The sequence below is a fragment of the Natator depressus genome, chromosome 13 (genome assembly GCF_965152275.1).
Source record: "Natator depressus isolate rNatDep1 chromosome 13, rNatDep2.hap1, whole genome shotgun sequence".
Classification (NCBI taxonomy): domain Eukaryota; kingdom Metazoa; phylum Chordata; order Testudines; family Cheloniidae; genus Natator; species Natator depressus.
In genome coordinates, this window is record NC_134246.1 from 37629763 (window position 1) to 37650095 (window position 20333).

Below are 20333 nucleotides of genomic sequence, written 5' to 3' on the forward strand. Positions count from 1 at the left end.
GTGGGCTCTTTCCCTGTTATTTTTGTTAGACACTTGGTGGTGGCAGCAATAAAGTCCAGGGGCAAAAGGTAAAATAGTTTGTACCTTGGAGAAGTTTTAACCTCAGCTGGTAAAAATAAGCTTAGGGGGTTTTTCATGCAGGTCCCCACATCTGTACCCCAGAGTTCAGAGTGGGGAAGGAACCTTGACAGGGGATGGATCACTGGATGACTGCCTGTTCTGTTCATTCCCTCTGGGGCACCTGGCACTGGCCACGGTCAGAAGATGGGATGCTGGGCTAGATGGAGCTTTGGTCTGACCCAGTCTGGCCGTTCTTATGTTCTAAGACACTGATGTTTGCTAAACAGTCCTGGTTTTGTAAAAGAATGTGATTCAGAACATTTCAAAAACTAGGAATGTTTGGGCTGAGTTCTCAGAGCTATCAACCAAGTGTGACGGGGCAAGGCCAGATGGCTATAGAAAAGTAGTGGGAGATAGATCTATTAGCTCCAGGCTAAACAAATCCCTGGTACCAGGATAAGTGAAATGGCAGCTGCTCCAGGTCAGTTAAGACACCTGGGGCCAATTAAGAACTTTCCAGAGGGCAGGGAGAAGGTAGGTTGATTGGGACACCTGAAGCCAATCAGGGGCTGGCTGAAACTAGTTCAAAGTCTCCCAGTCAGTCAGGTGGGGGTGCATGTCAGGAGCTGTGGGAGGAAGTTGCGCTGTTGGAGAGGCTGAGTAGTACACACCATATCAGGCACAAGGAAGGAGGCCCTGAGGTGAGGGTGAAGTGGAGCTTGAGGAAGTGAGGGCTGCTGTGGGGGAAGTAGCCCAGGGAATTGTACATGTCCTGTTTCTAAAAGGTCAGCTACCATAGCTGATACTATTAGGGTCCCTGGGCTGGAGCCCGTAGTAGACGGTGGGCCCGGGCTCCCCCCCCCACACCTTTGCCCCCTGATTAATCACTGAGACTGGGAGACAACAGAGACTGTACAGAGATAACTTCTCCTCACCTCCCTTGCTGGCTTATGATGAAAATGGCTCAGTAGACTGTGACCTTTGTCTCTAGAGAGAGAAGGGATACGTGGAGGGTCACAGTGAGCCTCTGAGGCTAGTGAAATCCGCCAGGAAACCGGCAAGGACAGAGCTTTCTCACGCAAGTAATAAATGTGGGCATTTTAGCCCACCTCTTTGCAAAGAAAAATCTTATTCAAACCCATTTCAATTCTAGAAATCTCCCGATTGAAACTGATTTCCTTTGCAACCGTGCTCAAGTCTTCATTCTTTAAAGGCAGCAAACGTTTATGGTGGGAAAAGTCTCTCAGAACACATTGGTTACTTTCAGCTCACGTTTTGGTCGTCTTTCTCAAATGCTTTAAGGTGGCACCAAATCATAGGCGCCGACTTCTGCTGGCGCAGGGGGGTACTCAACTTCCCTCTACCCCCCCGCCCCACCCTGACACCACCCCTGCTCTGCCCCCATTCCAATCCCTTCCCCAAATCCCCACCCCGCCCCCGCCTCCTCCCCTGAGCGCACCGCGTTCCCACTTCTCCCCCCTCCCTCCTGGAGCTTGTTATGCTGCGAAACAGCTGTTTTGTGGCGACAAGTGCTGGGAGGTAGGCGGAGAAGCGGGAATGCAGCGCGCTCAGGGGAGGAGGTGAGGTGGGGCGGGGTACTAATTTTCCTCCATGGGTGCTCCAGCCCCGGAACACCCACGGAGTCAGCACCTTAAAATGTAGTTTTGTTTATTTTGTATAGTGGTATATGTTGCATCCAAATGCAAGCCCTTGTATCATAAATGTCCATTATTGTTGTTATATGAAAACGATAATGTTCTGGATACAAATATAGGAAGTTTTTTTTCAGTGCTATAAACAAGTTACTAACCACAGAATCGTAGAAATGTGGGGCTAGAAGGAACCCTCAAGAGGTCACCGAGCAAGCCAAGTAAACCGAGACCATCCCAGATGGGTGTTTGTCCGACCTGTTTTTAAAAACCTCCCTTGGAAGCCGATTCTGGAGCTCAACTACCCTGATAGTCAGAAAGTAGCTGCTATTATGTAACCCAAATCTCCCTCGTAAGAAGCCATTTAAGTACCGAAGAGTTATATTAACGGGGAATTAACTAACTACAGACAGCACGCAAGCAAACCCTCAGCAAACCCCGGAATACGAACTTTTCTCCAATACCTGGTACAAAAATCAAGAACGTTTTATTTGTTTAAGCTCATGGCTTCGGGAGAGGGATTGAATGTGAAAAGACTATTTTGAGAATTGAAAAGGACGGGGGCACTTGGGCTCTCTGAAAGCTGGATTTCATTTCCCGTTGAGACAGAAGGAACCACTCAGGCAAGGAACCAAACAAAAAGAAGAAGGTGAACTCCAACTTGAAAAGGTTATCTGGGATCTTCCTGCCGCACAAAGAGCAACGAATGTGTGCTGTGCCCTCGGTGAACAAACTGCATTATTCAGGAGCTGAAGGTGTCAACCTCGCTAGCACGAGGTAAAAGTGACAACCAACAACTCTGAATCTCAACAAGCCTGAAATTCCCAGCTCCCTAGACTCTAAGGCCAGAAGAAAACCCTGCAATCACGTAGTCTGACCTCCTGCAGAGGACAGGCCAGAGACCTGCCCTGCAATAATTCCTACAGCGGATCTCTGAGAAGAACATCCAATCTTGAGTTAAACATTATCAGTGTTGGAGAATCCACCGTGACCCTTGGTCAGTGGTTCAATGGTTAGTTACCCTCTCCATTAAAAATTTACACCGTAATTCCAACCTGAATTTGTCCAGCCATTGGATGGGGTTACACCTTTCTCTGCTAGACTGAAGAGCCCATTGTTAAATATTTGTTCCCCATTTAGGTACTGACAGACTGGGATCAGGTCACCCCGAACCTTCTCTCTGTTAAGCTGAATAGACGGAGCTCCTTGCGTATCTCACTATACGGCAGGTTTTCTAATCCTTGAATCACTCTCGTGGCTCTTCTCTGACCCCTCTCCAATTTATCACCATCCTTCCTGAATGGTGGGCACCAGAACTGGACACAGGATTCCTGCAGCGGTCACACCGGTGCCCAATATAGAGGTAAAATAACCTCTCTACCCCTACTCCAGATTCCCCTGTTGATACAGCCCAAGATCTCATTGGCCTTTTGGCCACAGCGTCGCACTGGGAGCTTGTGTTCAGCTGATTTTCCACCATGATCCCCAAATCTTTTTCAGAGTCCCTGCCCCCCAGGATAGAGCCCCCATCCTGTAAGTTCGGCCGACACGCTTTGTCCCGAGATGGGAACATACATTTACAAGTTTGTGCTCCTAATCTCATGGAAATAGGAAGGAAAAGAGCATTTAAGAACTCTGAAGTGTGCAAGCCATGCACGCCTGTCATCTGCTCAAACTGTATGCGCTCATCGGCAGGTCCTGTTTACAAGCAAACTACAACCGACAGGTAAGAAGAACACAAAAGAGTCAAGAAGAAGCCAACACAAGGAACAACCCTTCTCCCCCAAGACTTTAGTGTTGGAGAGAGGAAGTTCACTGCTGTTGCAGCCGATTTTGTGCCATGCTCTGTTAGCTTGGGCGACACGTGCCTGTTGTTCTGTGTGTGTATGGACTGTGTATGCCTTGTGCGTGTATTGTGTTATTTTCTGTCTGTTTAGCTTTTTGTGTATTGTGAATGTTTTGTACATATTGTAGATGTTTGGTGTCATTTTGTTTAGTTGTTGTGTGTGCATGTTGTGTGTTTGTGTGTGTATTGTGTTATTTTCTGTGTGTTTAGCTTTTTGTGTACAGTGAATTTTTATTGTGTTGTTTTCTGTTTCTGCACATTGGGAGATGAAAACACGGTCGTATCTGAAATGACTAAGCCGTTGTCCTGTTAATCATCAGATGGTTAGAACCTGGAAAGAGGGCAGGGGCTAAAAACTGGTTCACAGAGAAATAGTGGGTTTAATTGGATTTACAATTCTTAATATTTGTAATTGGCCTGTCTCAAAACACCTCCTTAAATGGCTTCTCACTGTGCCCAATTATTAACTGCCTGGGTTATTTAGTAATAACCTGCAGGCTCCAGAATTCGGTAAACAACATTCATTTGCTCAATCGGAAACAGTTTTTAGGTATCTAAGAAGCAGTCTTGGCAGAATTCAGTTCGTGCTGACAGACAATATCGCTGTTTATTCGAGTTTTCTCACATTACATTTTCACAGTTGCAGGAAATGATGGGGCTTTAAGCCTTGTTTTCAATGTTTATCAATGTTAACGTTCACAGTTGTGCAAACGAACGGGCGACCAGACGATAATTATTGACGCTGAGATTCAAAAAGTGAAAGCTGTAGAGCCATTAAAGCACAAACGGTCTCCCCGTCACAGGCCCACAAGCGCGTGGCGTGAAATCCAGCGCTGCTCAGTTCGCAAGCAGCTGTGTCTTACCTTGCCCACCCGTGAGTGTGGCTGATCACAGGTGGAGAGCTTTGTCTGGGGCTTGGGGTGTGTGGCAAAGTGGACGTTTACCGACCGATCAAATCTGATCCTGCCAGGCCGGCGGGCGAGAGGCTCCGAATGGAGTCACAAGAATTTGTGGAAATAACAGACTTTGGTCTCAGCGTCCCAAGAGAATCATAGAATCATAGAATCATAGAATATCAGGGTTGGAAGGGACCTCAGGAGGTCATCTAGTCCAACCCCCTGCTCAAAGCAGGACCAATCCCCAATCAACTCATCCCAGCCAAGGCTTTGTCAAGCCTGACCTTAAAAACTTCCAAGGAAGGAGATTCTACCACCTCCCTAGGTAACGCATTCCAGTGTTTCACCACCCTCCTAGTGAAAAAGTTTTTCCTAATATCCAACCTAAACCTCCCCCATTGCAACTTGAGACCATTACTCCTTGTCCTGTCCTCTTCTACCATTGAGAATAGTCTAGAACCATCCTCTCTGGAACCACCTCTCAGGTAGTTGAAAGCAGCTATCAAATCCCCCCTCATTCTTCTCTTCCGCAGACTAAACAATCCCAGTTCCCTCAGCCTCTCCTCATAAGTCATGTGTTCCAGTCCCCTAATCATTTTTGTTGCCCTTCGCTGGACTCTCTCCAATTTATCCACATCCTTCTTGTAGTGTGGGGCCCAAAACTGGACACAGTACTCCAGATGAGGCCTCACCAATGTCGCATAGAGGGGAACGATCACGTCCCTCGATCTGCTCGCTATGCCCCTACTTATACATCCCAAAATGCCATTGGCCTTCTTGGCAACAAGGGCACACTGCTGACTCATATCCAGCTTCTCGTCCACTGTCACCCCTAGGTCCTTTTCCGCAGAACTGCTGCCTAGCCATTTGGTCCCTAGTCTGTAGCTGCGCATTGGGTTCTTCCGTCCTAAGTGCAGGACCCTGCACTTATCCTTATTGAACCTCATCAGGTTTCTTTTGGCCCAATCCTCCAATTTGTCTAGGTCCCTCTGTATCCTATCTCTGCCCTCCAGCGTATCTACCACTCCTCCCAGTTTAGTATTATCCGCAAATTTGCTGAGAGTGCAATCCACACCATCCTCCAGATCATTTATGAAGATATTGAACAAAACCGGCCCCAGGACTGACCCCTGGGGCACTCCACTTGACACCGGCTGCCAACTAGACATGGAGCCATTGATCACTACCCGTTGAGCCCGACAATCTAGCCAACTTTCTACCCACCTTATAGTACATTCATCCAGCCCATACTTCTTTAACTTGCTGACAAGAATACTGTGGGAGACCGTGTCAAAAGCTTTGCTAAAGTCAAGAAACAATACATCCACTGCTTTCCCTTCATCCACAGAACCAGTAATCTCATCATAGAAGGCGATTAGATTAGTCAGGCATGACCTTCCCTTGGTGAATCCATGCTGACTGTTCCTGATCACTTTCCTCTCGTGTAAGTGCTTCAGGATTGATTCCTTGAGGACCTGCTCCATGATTTTTCCGGGGACTGAGGTGAGGCTGACTGGGCTGTAGTTCCCAGGATCCTCCTTCTTCCCTTTTTTAAAGATTGGCACTACGTTTAAAAAAAAAAAAAAAAAAAAAAGCGTCACCCGCCCAGCCAGGCACAAGCTCTGCTCGATGTGCCCCACCACAAGTCAACCGGAAGAGACCGTGACCGAGCTCACCCAACCCATCCCTTTGGGCCCGGCCACTCGTCTTTGGTTTCTTCTTCTTCCTTTAGTAATAAAAGAGCTGGGGTTTCGAACTGGGGGGAGTTGATGGGGCCATGAGCAGGGGTGCCCCCGAAGAGAAGGAAGAGACGCCCTGGACTTGGCAGGCAAAGAAACAAACAGTCACAGCTGGAAAACCGGCTTCCCCCGGCCTAAAAGAAAGATTGTTCGTCATTTATCAAATACAATTCCTCGGCATCCAACAATTTAAAATGACACATTTCAACCGCACCCATCTATCTACGTATCTACTCCCATCCACCTTCTCTGTCTATCTACCCATCCTCATCCACCCACATCTATCTATCCCCACCCACCCCCTCTAACTGTCCATCCCCATCCACCCCCCATCTATCCTCATCCACCCCATCTATCCATCCTCATCCACCCCCATCTATCTATCCTCATCCACCCCCATCTATCTATCCTCGTCCACCCCCATCTATCTATCCTCGTCCACCCCATCTATCCATCTCCATCCACCCCCTCTATTTATCCATCCCCATCCACCCCCTCTATCTATCCTCATCCACCCCCATCTATCCATCTCCATCCACCCCCACTCTCTATCCATCCCCACCCACCCCCTCTCTCTATCTATCCATCCATCCCCATCCACCCCCTCTATCTATTTACGTATCTACCCCCATCCACTCCCTCTATCTATCTATTTATCCATCCCCATCCATCTATCCTCATCCACCCCATCTATCTATCTCTCCCCACCCACCCCCTCTATCTAATCTATCTATTTATCCATCCCCATCCACCCCTTCTATCTAGCTACGTATCTACCCTCATCCACCCCCTCTATTTATCTATTTATCCATCTCCACACACACCATCTATCTATCCCCATCCACCCCCTCTATCATATTTGGGGTCGGGAAGGAATTTTCCTCCAGGGCAGATTGGAAGAGGCCCCGGGGGGGTTTTCACCTTCCTCTGTAGCGTGGGGCACGGGTCACTTGCTGGAGGAGTCTCTGCTCCTTGAACTCTTTGAACCAGGATTTGAGGACTTCAGTAGCTCAGACACAGGTGAGAGGTTTATCGCAGGAGCGGGTGGGTGAGGTTCTGTGGCCCGGACTAGATGATCATGATGGTCTCGTCTGACCTTAGTGTCTATGAATCTACCCCCGCCCCGTATCTATGTGTCTGTCTGACACCTCGGCCCTCCTGGCTCGCAGACCCCACCAGTGACCCGAGTCCGCCCCCCGCTCCCCTGTTCAAGGCCGCTCCATGTGGCCGCGGCCGGGCCCCGTTTCCCCGCCAGGGGGCGCCCCGGTCCCTCCCTGGGCCCTGCTCGATCCGCTTTCGCTTTCGGCGCCCGTCCGTCTGTCCGTCCGCACAGCCCGCAGGTGCCAGCGGAACTCGGGGGGCGGGGAAGTGGGGGGCAGCCCCCGGGGGGCGAAGGGGCTGTCCGGGGTATGTGGGGGGGAAGGGTGCTGGGGGGGCGGGGAAGTGGGGGGCAGACCCCGGGGGGCGAAGGGGCTGTCCGGGGTATGTGGGGGGAAGGGTGCTGGGGGGGGGAAGTGGGGGGCAGCCCCCGGGGGGCGAAGGGGCTGTCCGGGGTATGTGGGGGGAAGGGTGCTGGGGGGGCGGGGAAGTGGGGGGAGCCCCCGGGGGGCGAAGGGGCTGTCCGGGGTATGTGGGGGGGAAGGGTGCTGGGGGGCGAGGGAAGTGGGGGGCAGCCCCCGGGGGGGGCGCTGCAGGAAGCGACCCAGGGGCTCAGCCCCGCCTGGCAGCGAAGGGGAAAAGTTTTCTGAAAGCGACATTTTGTGGGGGCGGGGCGAGGGGGGGAGCTCCATGGGGCGGGGGAAGAGGCGGGGGGGCCTGCCGGGAGCTGGGAGGAACGGAACACCCCCGTGGGGTGGGGTCAGCACAGCCCGGCCCGCCCCAGCCCCCCGCTGACGCTCGCTTTCCTTTCCCAGGGGGCAGAGGCCGGCCGTGGGGCAGAGTCCGGAGGCGGCATGTGGGGGAGGCGGGCGGGGGCCAGGATCTGCCGTCCCGTGTGGGGGTCGCGGCGGGCGATGGGCACCGCCGGGGCGCGCAGGGGGCTCCTGGGCGACAAGGTGGCTCTTGTGACGGCTTCTACCGAGGGGTGAGTGACCCACCCCCCAGCCCCACCGGTGCCCCTCACTCTTGACCCCCCACCCCCTGGGATCCCCCCACACCTTGCTGGTGTCCCTCACTCCTGACCCGCAGCCCCCTGGGATCCCCCCAGCCCCACCGGTGCCCCTCACTCCCGACCCGCACCCCTGGGATTGCCCCCAGCCCCGTCGGTGCCCCTCACTCCCGACCCGCACCTCTGGGATCGCCCCCAGCCCCGTCGGTGTCCCTCACTCCCGACCTGCAGCCCCCTGGGATCCCCCCAGCCCCACCGGTGCCCCTCACTCCCGACCTGCAGCCCCCTGGGATCCCCCCCAGCCCCATTGGTGCCCCTCACTCCCGACCCGCAGCCCCCTGGGATCTCCCCCAGCCCCGTCGGTGCCCCTCACTCCTGATCCGCAGCCCCCTGGGATCCCCCCCAGCCCCGTTGGTGCCCCTCACTCCCGACCCGCAGCCCCCTGGGATCTCCCCCAGCCCCGTCGGTGCCCCTCACTCCTGATCCGCAGCCCCCTGGGATCCCCCCCAGCCCCGTTGGTGCCCCTCACTCCCGACCCGCAGCCCCCTGGGATCCCCCCACATCCTGCTGGTGTCCCTCACTCCCGACCCGCAGCCCCCTGGGATCCCCCCCAGCCCCGTCAGTGCCCCTCACTCCCGACCCCGCTCTCCCCCCAGGATCGGGTTCGCTGTCGCCCGGCGCCTGGCACAGGATGGGGCCCACGTGGTGCTAAGCAGCAGGAAGCAGAGTAACGTGGATCGAGCCGTGGCCGAGCTCCAAGCCCAGAACCTCAGCGTGTCTGGCACCGTGTGTCACGTGGGCATCGCCGAGGATCGGGACCGCCTGGTAGCCACGGTGAGCCCGGACGCCTGGGTTCTGTCCCCAGCTCTAGGAATGGGAGTGGGGGCTAGTGGTTAGAGCGGGGGGGGGGGCGGGGCTGGTAGCCAGGACTCCTGGGTTCTCTCCCCGGCCCTGGGAGGGCAGCGCCCGGCACAGTGGGGCACCGATCGCGGTCGGTAACCAGCCGCACCCCCGCCCCCGTCTCTCCAGGCCCTGGAGCGTCACGGGGGTATCGACATCCTGGTCTCCAATGCGGCCGTGAACCCGTTCTTCGGCAGCACGCTCGACGCCAGCGAGGACGTGTGGAACAAGGTGGGGGTGGGGGGAGAGCAGGGGTTGGGGGGCAGAGAGACTAGGAGATGTAGTGGGAGCTGGGGGTCAGAGGGGTGGGAGGGGGAGGGAAGGTGGGGGTCAGAGGGGTGGGGGAGGGGCACTGGATGAGAGGGGGCAGATGGGGTGGAGAGGGGAAGGGGCCCTGGGTGTAGCTGGGGGGCAGAGGGGGGAGGGGGAGAGAAGGTGGGGGTCAGAGGCAAGGGGGAGGGGCACTGGATGAGAGGGGGCAGCTTGGGGGCGCAGACGGGGTGGAGAGGGGAAAGGGCCCTGGGTGTAGCTGGGGGGCAGGGGGGCAGGGCATCTGGGGCATGGGGGGGGACAGACCCCAGACCCCCCCTGACCCCACCCTTCAGATCCTGCAGATCAATGTGACGGCAACAGCCCTGCTGGTCGGCCTGGTCGTGCCCCACATGGAGAAACGGGGGTGAGTGGGGAAGGCTGGGGGGAGGGGGGAAAATGGAGAGAGGGGAGACGAAGGGGAGGGGACCCCGGGGGGACACATGGGGAGATGGGGGAGCCTGGGGGAAGGGGGAATGGATGAGGGGGGAGGGGATGAGGGGGGGAGGGGGGACAAGGAAGAAGGGAGCCCAGGGAGAGGGGGACACATGGGGGAGGGGTGATGGGGGGGGACGAGGAAGTGGGGAGCCCAGGGGGCAGCAGGTCTCTCGTCTCTGGCTCATTCCCTCTCTCTGCGCAGGGGCGGCTCCATCGTCCTTGTCTCCTCCATTGCCGGCTTCTCCCCCTTCCCGGTGAGACGCCCCCAGCCCTGGAGTGGGGGGAAGGGGGTGGAGGGGGGGTGGCTGGCCGGGGGGAGGGCAAGGCGGGGAGCAGGGGTGGTTGCTCTGGGGCGGGCAGGGCAGGGCAGGGGGTGGCAGGTGGGAGAGGGGCTGGCTATTGGGTCAGAGGGGCAGGGGTTGGTGGGGGCAGGGGGTGGCCGGCAGGGGGGCACGGGGGGTAGGGCTGGCTGTGCTAACACCCCCTCCCCCCCCCAGGCGCTGGGCCCGTACAGCGTCAGTAAAACGGCCCTGCTGGGGCTCACCAAGGCCCTGGCCCCCGAGCTCGGTGCCCGCAACATCCGCATCAACTGCCTGGCACCGGGAATCGTCCAGACCAAGTTCAGCTCGGCCGTGAGTGCGGGGCGGGGCCTCTGCTGGGGGCGGGGCCTCTGCTGGGGGCGGGGCCTCCGCTGGGGGGCAGGGCAGTGATCCCTAACTCTGGTTTTTCTTCCAGCTGTGGAAGGACGAGTCCGTAAAGGAGAAAATGATGGAGAACCTGAGAGTGCAAAGGTACCAACGTCCTCCAGCCCCCTGCGCACCCCTCCCCTCATCCCCCCCATCCATCCCCCCCACCCCCTTACACACGCCTCTATCCATCCATCCACCCCCCCTCAGTCCCCACCCCCGCCCCGGGCTAACCCTGTCTCTTCTCCCCAGGTTGGGGGTCCCGTCTGACTGCGCCGGGATCGTCTCCTTCCTGTGCTCCCCCGACGCCAGCTACATCAGCGGGGAGACCGTGGTGGTGGGCGGGGGCGCCCCCTCCCGCCTCTGAGCCCCCAGAACCCAGATGGCCTGACGGATGGACGGGTGGGCCCTGATTGGCTTGACCCCAAACTGGGGGACTTGTGTGGGCTGATGGCTATTGAGGTGCACTCCTCAGGGGAAGGGGGTCTGGGAGAGAAGCAGGTTTGGGTGGCAGGAATTGTTGGTGGCACTATAGGGAAGTGGGGGAGCAAGATTTGGGGGGGCTGGAGACAGCCAGTGGATCAGCTTTTGGGGGCAGGGCGCTGGGGTGAGGGGGGTCTCCTTTGGGGAGAAAGAAGCAGGGCAGTTTTGGGGATGGGGGCAGGAAGGGGGGCCCAAGGGGTAGATGGGGGGCAGGGAGTGAGCATGAGGGAATTATTGGGGTACACATCTGGGAGGAGGGGTGGGGCAGGGAGGAGAAGGGGAGATTTAGGCAGGCTGTGGTGGTGGATTTTGGGGTTGGCCCCCCCATTTGGGGAGGGGGGCTGAGTATTGGGGGGCACGGGGACCCCGTGCCATTTCCCCCCTTCCCCATCTTTCTGGCTACTAGCCACCTGCCAAAGACTTGATAAATTATCAGCGCATCCTCTGTCTGCATCCTTCTTTTGTGGGGAGGGGCAGGGGTCTCTAACGCAGGGGGTCTCTATCAGGGCTGCAGGGGGAGGGGATGGAAGGGGGAAAGGCGGGGGGGTCTTTAAGGGGGTGGAGGGGGGCAGGGGGCTATAATAGGTGTATAGAAGGGGCGGGGCCTAACTAGAGTCCCGCCCTCCCAGGTTACGTCCCCACCCTGTTCCCGCAAAGGGGGGCTGTGTTTTGCAGAGTGCCCCCCCCGCCACACACACTCCTCCTCCCCCTCCTTCCACCTTCTCTCTCCGCCTGCACAAAGCTCTTGAATTGTCGTGTCGCCAACTCAAGCCGACGGCGCCCCCGTGTGGCCTCCGGGGCCCAGGAACGACGCTGGCGTTCCCGCGAGCGTTTTCGTGACCCTTCCGGTGGCTGCTGGTCCCGCTGGGGCGCTCCGGGAGAGCCTGGGGCACGTGCCGGTGTGACGCCGAACCGCTCCAGCGGCTCCCGGGCACGGCTGAGGGCCGCACGTAGCCGGCAGAGGATGGGAGCGGCCGTTTGACCCAAGGCGGGCTGGTTCATTGCCTTAGCGGTTATTCGTTCGGCGCCGAATTTCAGCACCAACGCTCGGGCCAAATGGGAAATGCGACGGGTTTCCTTTCGCCTCGGTTGTGCCCCCGTAGCAAAATTCTTCCTCCAGCTACAGCTGAGGCCTGGGAAAATCAAAATAGGCCAGCGTCTACCGATAGGAAGGAAGACCCCGTGTGTTTCATCTGCATCAGGAGGTCTTTTAATCACTGGCAACTGCTGCTCCCTGGCTTTGGTCAACCAACTAAACGTGGAAGCCATATGGCAGCAAACATGCCGCCTTCCCTCAGAAACCCGCTGGCCTCGGCCCGGCTCAGCGTTTTCTTTCCAGGCGTGCGAATGTTGACTTTGGAGACTCTTCCAGTTGGCCGACCGCCGAGCGAGGTTACCCGTTAAAAAATGTTGTGAGATTTGTGATTGTTTTCCAGAGGCTCGTCGACAGCCACCAAGCTCGCTGGTCTCCACGCCGGCGTCGGGTCGAAAATGCCACGTTGGTGAAGTCGGTGCAGCCAGCCGCCGTTTCTCCTCAGATACGTTTTTCTCGGCTCGTTGTAACACTGCGCTCGCGGACTGACGGCCTCTTGGTCTCAGTGAGGGGTGACATTCGGCGCGTCCGTCTTTAATCAACCACGCGTCCTCTTCTATTCCACGGATACTTTCTGAGCGAATAGTTTAGGGCCAACGCTTCAAAACCCGGTTGGATAAAAGGGTAGAAAAACAACAGCAAATAATTCTCTCGTGTGTCCAGACAATGTAAGAATAAACAAACACACAAACGCCGTTGTTGCTTTCCGGGTGTTGCTAGCAAATCTCGCCAAGCGTTCAATCCCCCACGCTTTGGTTAATCTTGTTTACTGATGATTTCTGATTGTCTTGTTGGGTGGGGGGAGACGATGCCTCGTAAACTGGGCAAGAATATCTCCGCGCCAGCTCACTTTCCCCTCTGGCCTTAAAAAATGAAAAACCCGCTTGGTTGGCTACCCGTCAAGGCGGCGTGTTTAGCAAAAAGGCCACGGAGAAGACGCCCGTTTTACCAGTGACAAAAACTCGGCATCTGCTTGGGGCTGTTTCTTCAGCTAACCGCGTCTGCGGCTGTGCCCTGATCTCTGAACTTCACGCGGTGGCAAAGCCAAGCTTGTAATCCTGTCACTGTAAAACCAGCCCCGGTTGCGGGGTTTATACCGTCCCCCGGCTTTCGCAGCTTTCTTTGCAATTGACAAGTGGAGCCGGGTTTTGGGTGTTGTGCTTTTGTGTTCTGGGCAATTCGTTTCGGCAAAGCAGTCGCTCCTCCAGGCGGCTTGAACTTGAATTTGTTTGTTGAAACCTGTTTGTATCTCCAGTGACATCCCCCCTGCAAGTCCCCTCAGTGGGAGAGTTTCATGTTACGCCCGGCATTCCTTGCAGGCCACACGTGGAGTCCGGGCCCCGCACCCCCACTTCCTGTGATCCAGCGGGACTCTCAGCCAGCCAGCAACACGAAGGTTTATTAGCCGACAGGAACACGGTCCAAACTGGAGCTTGTAGGTACAGGAAACAGGAGCCCTCAGTCAGGTCCATCTTGGGGGCCAGGGAGCTTGGACCCTCGCCCCGGGTCTCCCTCTGTTTCCCCAACCCCCTCCTAGGCTCGGGTTACGTGCTCACACCCTGATATCCCACCATCAACGCAGACAGTCCCGGTAAAACTCCCCTGCAACATCCCCAGGCCAACCCACCCCGCTCCCTGCTCCGTCACCAGCTTTTGTCTGGTTCCTTCAGACGCTTGGAAAGGCCACAGCGGTGCTGCTGCGACACGGTTATTTCACCCAACCTCCGCCACGCGCCCCAGGCCAGGCCTTGCCGTCCCGCCGCCGGCCGCGAATGGTCAGCGCTGCTCTTCTGCGTGCACCGTGGGGACGCGTAGAAACCGCCTGGCAGCGACGGCCCGCGAGGGTTTGAAATTAGCGGGGAGAAGTTGGGGTCGGGGGGTCTGGGGGCTGTTTCTTCAGGTGACCGTGTGGAGTGGTGGGGATCTGCTGCTTCGTGGGGTTAGAAGAGGATCACGTCAGGGCAGAGAGGGACCTCGGTTGCCAAGCGCTGGTTCCTTGTGACGTATTTAGCTCCGGTATGAGTGTGCGTTATTTCTAACCAAACGATTGTTTTCGCTGCACCAGGTCACCGCTTCGGATAACCCGGGTAAGCGCTGGGAGGGCTGCATTCGCCCCCAAATCTCCGTGCTGTCCGAAGGGGGTCCAGTTCACCGGTGGCACAGAGTTTCAATTCAAAGGTCTCCTTACAGCAAAAGTCAACAGTTGCGAGTTTCCAGGAGCCGTACACGGCTCTAAGAATACGTTCCTTTAAGGAGAGGGGAGATGGGTATAGAGGTTAAACGTAACTTTCCCGGCTACCATTGTTCCCGGCCATGCCTAGAGGTAATTTCACTCTGGCCCAAAACAAAAAACAAATACGGATGTTTGCTAAATTTACGTAAACGTGGCACATACATGTACACCCATGGGCCTTTCGGTGGGTGGGTTAGAAGTTGGTTTGTTTGCTTAACAGCGGTGAGGTTTGAAAACCACGTTTGGGAAGAAAAAGACCGTGTCTCGGGGGGGAAATAAACTCCTGGGGTCAGAGGTGGGAACATGAGCTCATTTTCCTTAGAGGTTGGCCTCTGGGTTTGTTTTGCAGAAAGATTTCTTGCCCGCAGTTTTCCTTTCGGCAAAGCTTTCAAAAGCCAGCGGAGGCTGGCATAAGTTGACACAACCTTGCACGGTGCACACGGCCTGTCTTCATTCCTTCGTGTGTTTTAAACGGGCCACCGGACGGCCGCTATCAGGGCCTTGGTCTTAGCCAGTAACTATAACCCTGCCCTGGAAAAAAACCGTCCCCCCCGTTTTCCCGCTGTGGTTCCAGACCGGCCCAGCCGTGGGGCCCGCCACGTGGCGCTCCGGCCTCTCTCTGCCATGCGCTCGGCGAGGCGGCGTTCTCACGGCTTGGAGACGTCCGCTCCCTCCCGGAGCAGGGTTTCTCCCGTCTCGGCTGCTCCCTCTCACGCTGCATCTCGGTCTTCTCGAAAAGAAAGACGCGAGTCTGGCCCTCAGGGCGCCCCCGGTTATTTTACAGGCTCGGCTTCAAAATATCCGAAATGGACGACCCCCGTTTTCTCTAACACCGAACGCTGAAAACACAGAACGCTTGTTGTTTCTGAACCCTAATATTGAATCCGTTTATGTCGAAACATGCACAGGGCTCGCGTTCTAAAATCTCATCTTTAACACCATCATTTCGAAACAGGCATCCCCCGTAGCTCCCTAAAAACACCGGCCATTGAATCCCTTTGGTTTAGAAAGAAGCAACCGCGCATTTGTTGTCACTACAGCACTTTTAAAACCCTCTTCTGGTATTTTCCAGTCATGATCTGCCTTATTCTCCGCATGATCCAAAATGCCCCCGAACCTACTTTTCTCTGAAAACCTTTTCTTTAAGCCTCCGTGTGTGAACACAAAGACACACGCACGGACACACAGACACACCAAGACACACGCACAGACAGACACACACAGACACTCACACAAAGACAGACACAAAGGCACACACAGTCAGGCACACACAGACACACAAAGACACACACAGACAAAGACACGCACAGACACACAAATACACACACAGACACGCACACAAAGACAGACACAAAGGCACACACAGACAGGCACGCACAGACACACAAAGACACACACAGACAAAGTCACGCACAGACACACGCACAAACACACACAGACACACGCACAGACACACAAAGACACACACTCAGACAAAGACACTCACAGACACACAAATACACACACACAGACATGCACAAAGACACACACAGGCACACAAAGACAGACACAAAGGCACACACAGACAGGCATGCACAGACACACAAAGACACTCAGACAAAGACACGCACAGACGCACAAAGACGCACACACAGACATGCACAAAGACACACAGACAGGCACGCACAGACACACAAAGACACACACTCAGACAAAGACACGCACAGACGCACAAAGACGCACAGACACACAGACACGCACAGACACACAAAGACACACACTCAGACAAAGACACGCACAGACGCACAAAGACACGCACAAACACACACACAGACACACAGAGACACATGCACAGACACACAAACAGCCCTCAGGTTCCCCATGAACATTTAAAATAGGTTTTTCCCCAATGGCCAAAGCAGGTGGGTCCAACTATGAGAGCGGGGGTGGGACATAAACCAAAAAGAGGAGGGGGGGACACTTGACTACTGAGGTCCGTGTATCCCGGGCAGAGTCCGGAGGCGGCATGTGGGGGAGGCGGGCGGGGGCCAGGATCTGCCGTCCCGTGTGGGGGTCGCTGCAGGTGATGGGCACGGCCGGGGTGCGCCGGGGGCTCCTGGCCGACAAGGTGGTTGTGATGGTACCTACCGAGGGGTGAGTGACCCCCCCAAGCCCCACTGGTGCCCCTCACTCCTGACCAGCAGCCCCTTCCTAGACCAGCCCTGCCCCCCCAGCTCTGCTGGTGCCCCTCACTCCTGACCCCCCTGATCGCCACAGTGAGCCCAGATGCCTGGGTCCTATCCCCAGTGCTGGGAGGGGAGTAGGGGCTAGTGCTTAGCACAGGGGGGCTGGGAGCCAGGACTCCTGGGTTCTATCCTGGGTGGGGAGTGGTTAGAGGGGGGGGGCTGGGAGCCAGGACTCCTGGGTTCTCTGCCAGGCTCTGGGAGGGAAGTGGGGGCTAGTGGTTTGAGCAGGGGGCTGGGAGCCAGGACTCCTGGGTTCTCTCCCCGGCCCTGGGAGGGCAGTGCCCGGCACAGTGGGGCGCCAATCGCGGTCGGTAACCAGCCCCCTCCACGTCTCGTCTCTCCAGGTCCTGGAGCGTCACGGGGGTATCGACATCCTGGTCTCCATTGCGGCCGTGAACCCGTTCTTTGGCAGCACGCTTGACGCCAGCGAGGAGGTGTGGAACAAGGTGGGGGTGGGGGCAGAGCAGAGAGCAGGGGTTGGGGGGGAAGGGGGAGTTGCGGGACGGAGGGGGCTGGGATTGGAGGAGGAGGTGGGGTGAGGTGGGCTCTGGGGGAGTGGGTGGAGGGAGGAGGAGGTGGGAGTAGAAATGGGGGTTTGCGGAGAGGACGTGGGGGTCAGAGGGGTGGGGGGAGGGGGTGTGTGCCATTCCCCGGGGGACCATCTGGACCATGGAACGGCCGTGTCCCCCCGCCCCCCACTCCTGGGGTTTTCACGAACTGCTTAAAGTCAAACAGTTAAACCAGCCCATTCACTAGAGAACAGAAGATTTTTAAGCGAATATTAAGCACCAAGGTTGGAGTTGGCTAGACATGAAATAAAAGTTAAATCCGCAGGCTGGTTCCTCGACGTGAGCAATGCCAGCAGGCTGAAAGTGGAACGGTTTCTCTCAGTCAAATGCTTTCAGCACTCGGGAAATTTCCAGGCGAGGACCGTTCCCCCCAGAACCGCAGCATGATACAGTAACAATGGGACAGCAGACTCGTAGAACTTCCTGCACCATTTTGCTACACGTCGTTCAACAGGACACTGATACTCAGCAAATTATGATTTTTCACAGGGTAACCTCCCAAGGCATACTTCTTACAGGATTTATCATAGCCCTATAAAAGTGGTGACCATGGGGTACAGGGAGTTCCAGGGAGGAGAGGGGGAAATGCAACTGGGGGGCAGAGTGTGGGGCTTGAGGGAGTCTGGGGGTGTGTGGGGAGAAGCAGGACCCCTCCTGAACCCCGACTCCCCTTTCAGATCCTGCAAGTGAATGTGACAGCACTGGCACTGCTAATCAGCCTGGTCGTGCCCCCCCGTGGAGAAACAGGCTTGAGTGTGGGGGGGGGACGACATGAGGGGGCAGCTGGTCTCTCGTCTCTGGCTCATTCCCTCTCTCCGCTCAGGGGTGGCTTCATCGTCCTCATCTCCTCCATCGCCGGGTTCTCCCCCTTCCCGGTGAGACGCCCTGGCCCTCCCACAGCCCCGAAGGAGGGAGGAAGGGAGGGGAGTGTCTGGGGGGATGGTTGGCTGGCGGGCAGATGGAGGGGGCTGGTGGGGTGGGTAGGCGGAGTGGAGAGGTGGCAGTGGGTGGTCAGAGGCGGCAAGGGGGGGCTGGAGGGGGGTAGGTGGGCGGAGGGGTGGGCCGGGGCAGGCACGGGGGGTAGGGCTGGCTGTGCTGACACCCCCCCCCCAGGCACTGGGCCCGTACAGCGTCAGTAAAACGGCCCTGCTGGGGCTCCCCAAGTCCCTGGCGCCCGAGCTCGGCGCCCGCAACATCCGCACCAACTGCCTGGCACCGGGGATCGTCCAGACCAAGTTCAGCTCTGCCGTGAGTGCGGGGCGGGGCCAAAGCTGGGGGGCACTGCTGGGGGCGGGGCCGCACCTGGGGGGCAGGGCAGTGACCCCCAACTCTGATTTTTCTTCCAGTTGTGGAAGGACGAGGCTGTAAAGGAGAAAATGTTGAAGAACCTGAGAGTTCCCCAGCACCCCCCCACCTCTTCCCCCATCCATCCATCCCCCTACACACCCCTCCCTCCATCCCCTATGCACCCCTCCCTCCCTCCCCCCTCCATCCATCCCCCTACACACCCCTTCCTTCCTCCCTCCCTCCCTCCCTCCATCCCCTACACACCCCTTCCTCCCTCCCTCCCTCCATCCATCCCCTACACACCCCTTCCTCCCTCCCTCCCCCCTCCCTCCATCCATCCCCTATACACCCCTTCCCCCCTCCCTCCATCCATCCCCTACACACCCCTTCCTCCCTCCCTCCCCCCTCCATCCATCCCCTACACACCCCTCCTCCTCTCCATCCATCCCCCTACACACCCCTCCATCCATCCCTCCCTCTCCCTGCACACCCCTCCCTCCATCCCCCTACACACCCCTCCCTCCATCCCCTACGCACCCCTCCCTCCATCCCCCCCTCCATCCATCCCTCCATCCCCCTACACACCCCTCCCTCCTTCCCTCCCTCCATCCAGCCACCCACAGAATCTTAGAATCTCGGGGTGGGAAGGGACCTGAGGAGGTCATCTAGTCCAACCCCCGGCTCAAAGCAGGACCAACCCCAACTAAATCATCCCAGCCAGGGCTTTGTCGAGCCTGACCTTAAAAACTTCTAAGGAAGGAGATTCCACCACCTCCCTAGGTAACGCATTCCAGTGTTTCACCACCCTCCTAGTGAAATAGGGTTTCCTAATATCCCACCTAGACCTCCCCCACTGCAACTTGAGACCATTACTCCTTGTCCTGTCCTCTGCCACCACTGAGAACAGCCGAGCTCCATCCTCTTTGGAACCCCCTTTCAGGGAGTTGAAAGCAGCTATCAAATCCCCCCTCATTCTTCTCTTCCGCAGACTAAACAATCCCAGTTCCCTCAGCCTCTCCTCATAAGTCATCCACCCACCCTTCCATCCACCCCTATACACACCCCTCTATCCATCCATCCACCGCCCCCCTTACACACCTATCCATCCATCCATCCCCCCCGGGCTAACCCTGTCTCTTCTCCCCAGGTTGGGGGTCCCGTCTGACTGTGCCGGGATCGTCGCCTTCCTGTGCTTCCCCGACACCAGCTACATCAGTGGGGAGACGGTGGTGGTGGGTGGGGGCGCCCCCTCCTGCCTCTGAGCCCCCAGAACACAGATGGCCTGACAGATGGATGGGCTGGCCCTAGTTGGCCTGACCCCAAATTGGGAGCCTGCGGGGTCTGATGGCTCTTGGGGTACACTCCACAGGGAAGGGGAGTCCTTGGGTCCCCTCTTGGGGGTCTGGAAGAGAAGCAGGTTTGGATGGCAGAAATTGTGGGGAAGGGCTAGAGGGAAGTAGGGGAGCAAGATTTTGGGTGGGGGTTGGAATTTGAGGTCCATGGGGGGGGCTGGAGTGAGCCAGTGGATCAGCTTTTGGGGGGTAGGGAGCTGGGGTGACCTGTATGGGGGGGTCTCCTTTGGGGAGAGAAAAGCAGGGTAGTTTTGAGGCTGCGGGCAGGAAGGGGGGCGGGCAAGGGGTTGATGGGGGTAGGGAGTGGGCATGAGGGTATTACTGGGGTACACATCAGGGAGGAGAGGTGGGGAAGTTTTGGGGCACAGTGGTGAGGCAAGGAGGAGAAGGGGGAGATTTTGGGGGTCTGGGAGGGTGGAAATGGGGGACACATGGCCATTTGGGGAGGGGGGCTGAGTGTT

General features: G+C 57.1%; 2 protein-coding genes across 3 annotated transcripts; both read left to right on the plus strand.

Moving 5' to 3' along the window:
- Positions 1 to 8118: 8118 nt before the first annotated feature.
- On the plus strand, positions 8119 to 11170 carry LOC141997554 (dehydrogenase/reductase SDR family member 4-like). The gene is made up of 8 exons (XM_074969945.1): positions 8119 to 8273; positions 8954 to 9131; positions 9327 to 9428; positions 9803 to 9873; positions 10147 to 10198; positions 10442 to 10576; positions 10680 to 10735; positions 10883 to 11170. Exons 1-8 carry the CDS (start codon positions 8143 to 8145, stop codon positions 10995 to 10997), a joined length of 840 nt encoding a protein of 279 aa, XP_074826046.1. The 5' UTR covers positions 8119 to 8142; the 3' UTR covers positions 10998 to 11170.
- A 3011-nt stretch (positions 11171 to 14181) lies between these two features.
- Positions 14182 to 19817, plus strand: LOC141997556 (dehydrogenase/reductase SDR family member 4-like). Of its 2 annotated transcripts, XM_074969946.1 has the most exons (5): positions 14182 to 14529; positions 17009 to 17110; positions 18347 to 18481; positions 18580 to 18635; positions 19668 to 19817. In XM_074969946.1, the coding sequence occupies exons 1-5, from the start codon at positions 14470 to 14472 to the stop codon at positions 19780 to 19782; spliced, it is 468 nt and encodes a 155-aa protein (XP_074826047.1). In that variant the 5' UTR covers positions 14182 to 14469; the 3' UTR covers positions 19783 to 19817. The 2 variants fall into 2 exon arrangements, 1 of the variants encoding a protein (XP_074826047.1); XR_012641737.1 differs by lacking the exons at positions 14182 to 14529; positions 18347 to 18481; positions 18580 to 18635; positions 19668 to 19817 and adding an exon at positions 17499 to 17723 and having other exon boundaries at positions 17026 to 17110.
- The last annotated feature ends 516 nt before the right edge of the window (positions 19818 to 20333 follow it).

Bases quoted from the DNA above. Each gene is read 5' to 3' on its own strand.
- LOC141997554 (XM_074969945.1), top strand. From the start codon at position 8,143: ATGTGGGGGAGGCGGGCGGGGGCCAGGATCTGCCGTCCCGTGTGGGGG. The intron at 8,274-8,953 runs GTGAGTGACCCA...CTCTCCCCCCAG, and splicing joins GTGACGGCTTCTACCGAGGG to GATCGGGTTCGCTGTCGCCC. The intron at 9,874-10,146 runs GTGAGTGGGGAA...CTCTCTGCGCAG, and splicing joins CCCCACATGGAGAAACGGGG to GGGCGGCTCCATCGTCCTTG.
- LOC141997556 (XM_074969946.1), top strand. From the start codon at position 14,470: ATGGGTATAGAGGTTAAACGTAACTTTCCCGGCTACCATTGTTCCCGG. The intron at 14,530-17,008 runs GTAATTTCACTC...TCGTCTCTCCAG, and splicing joins GTTCCCGGCCATGCCTAGAG to GTCCTGGAGCGTCACGGGGG. The intron at 17,111-18,346 runs GTGGGGGTGGGG...CCCCCCCCCCAG, and splicing joins GCGAGGAGGTGTGGAACAAG to GCACTGGGCCCGTACAGCGT.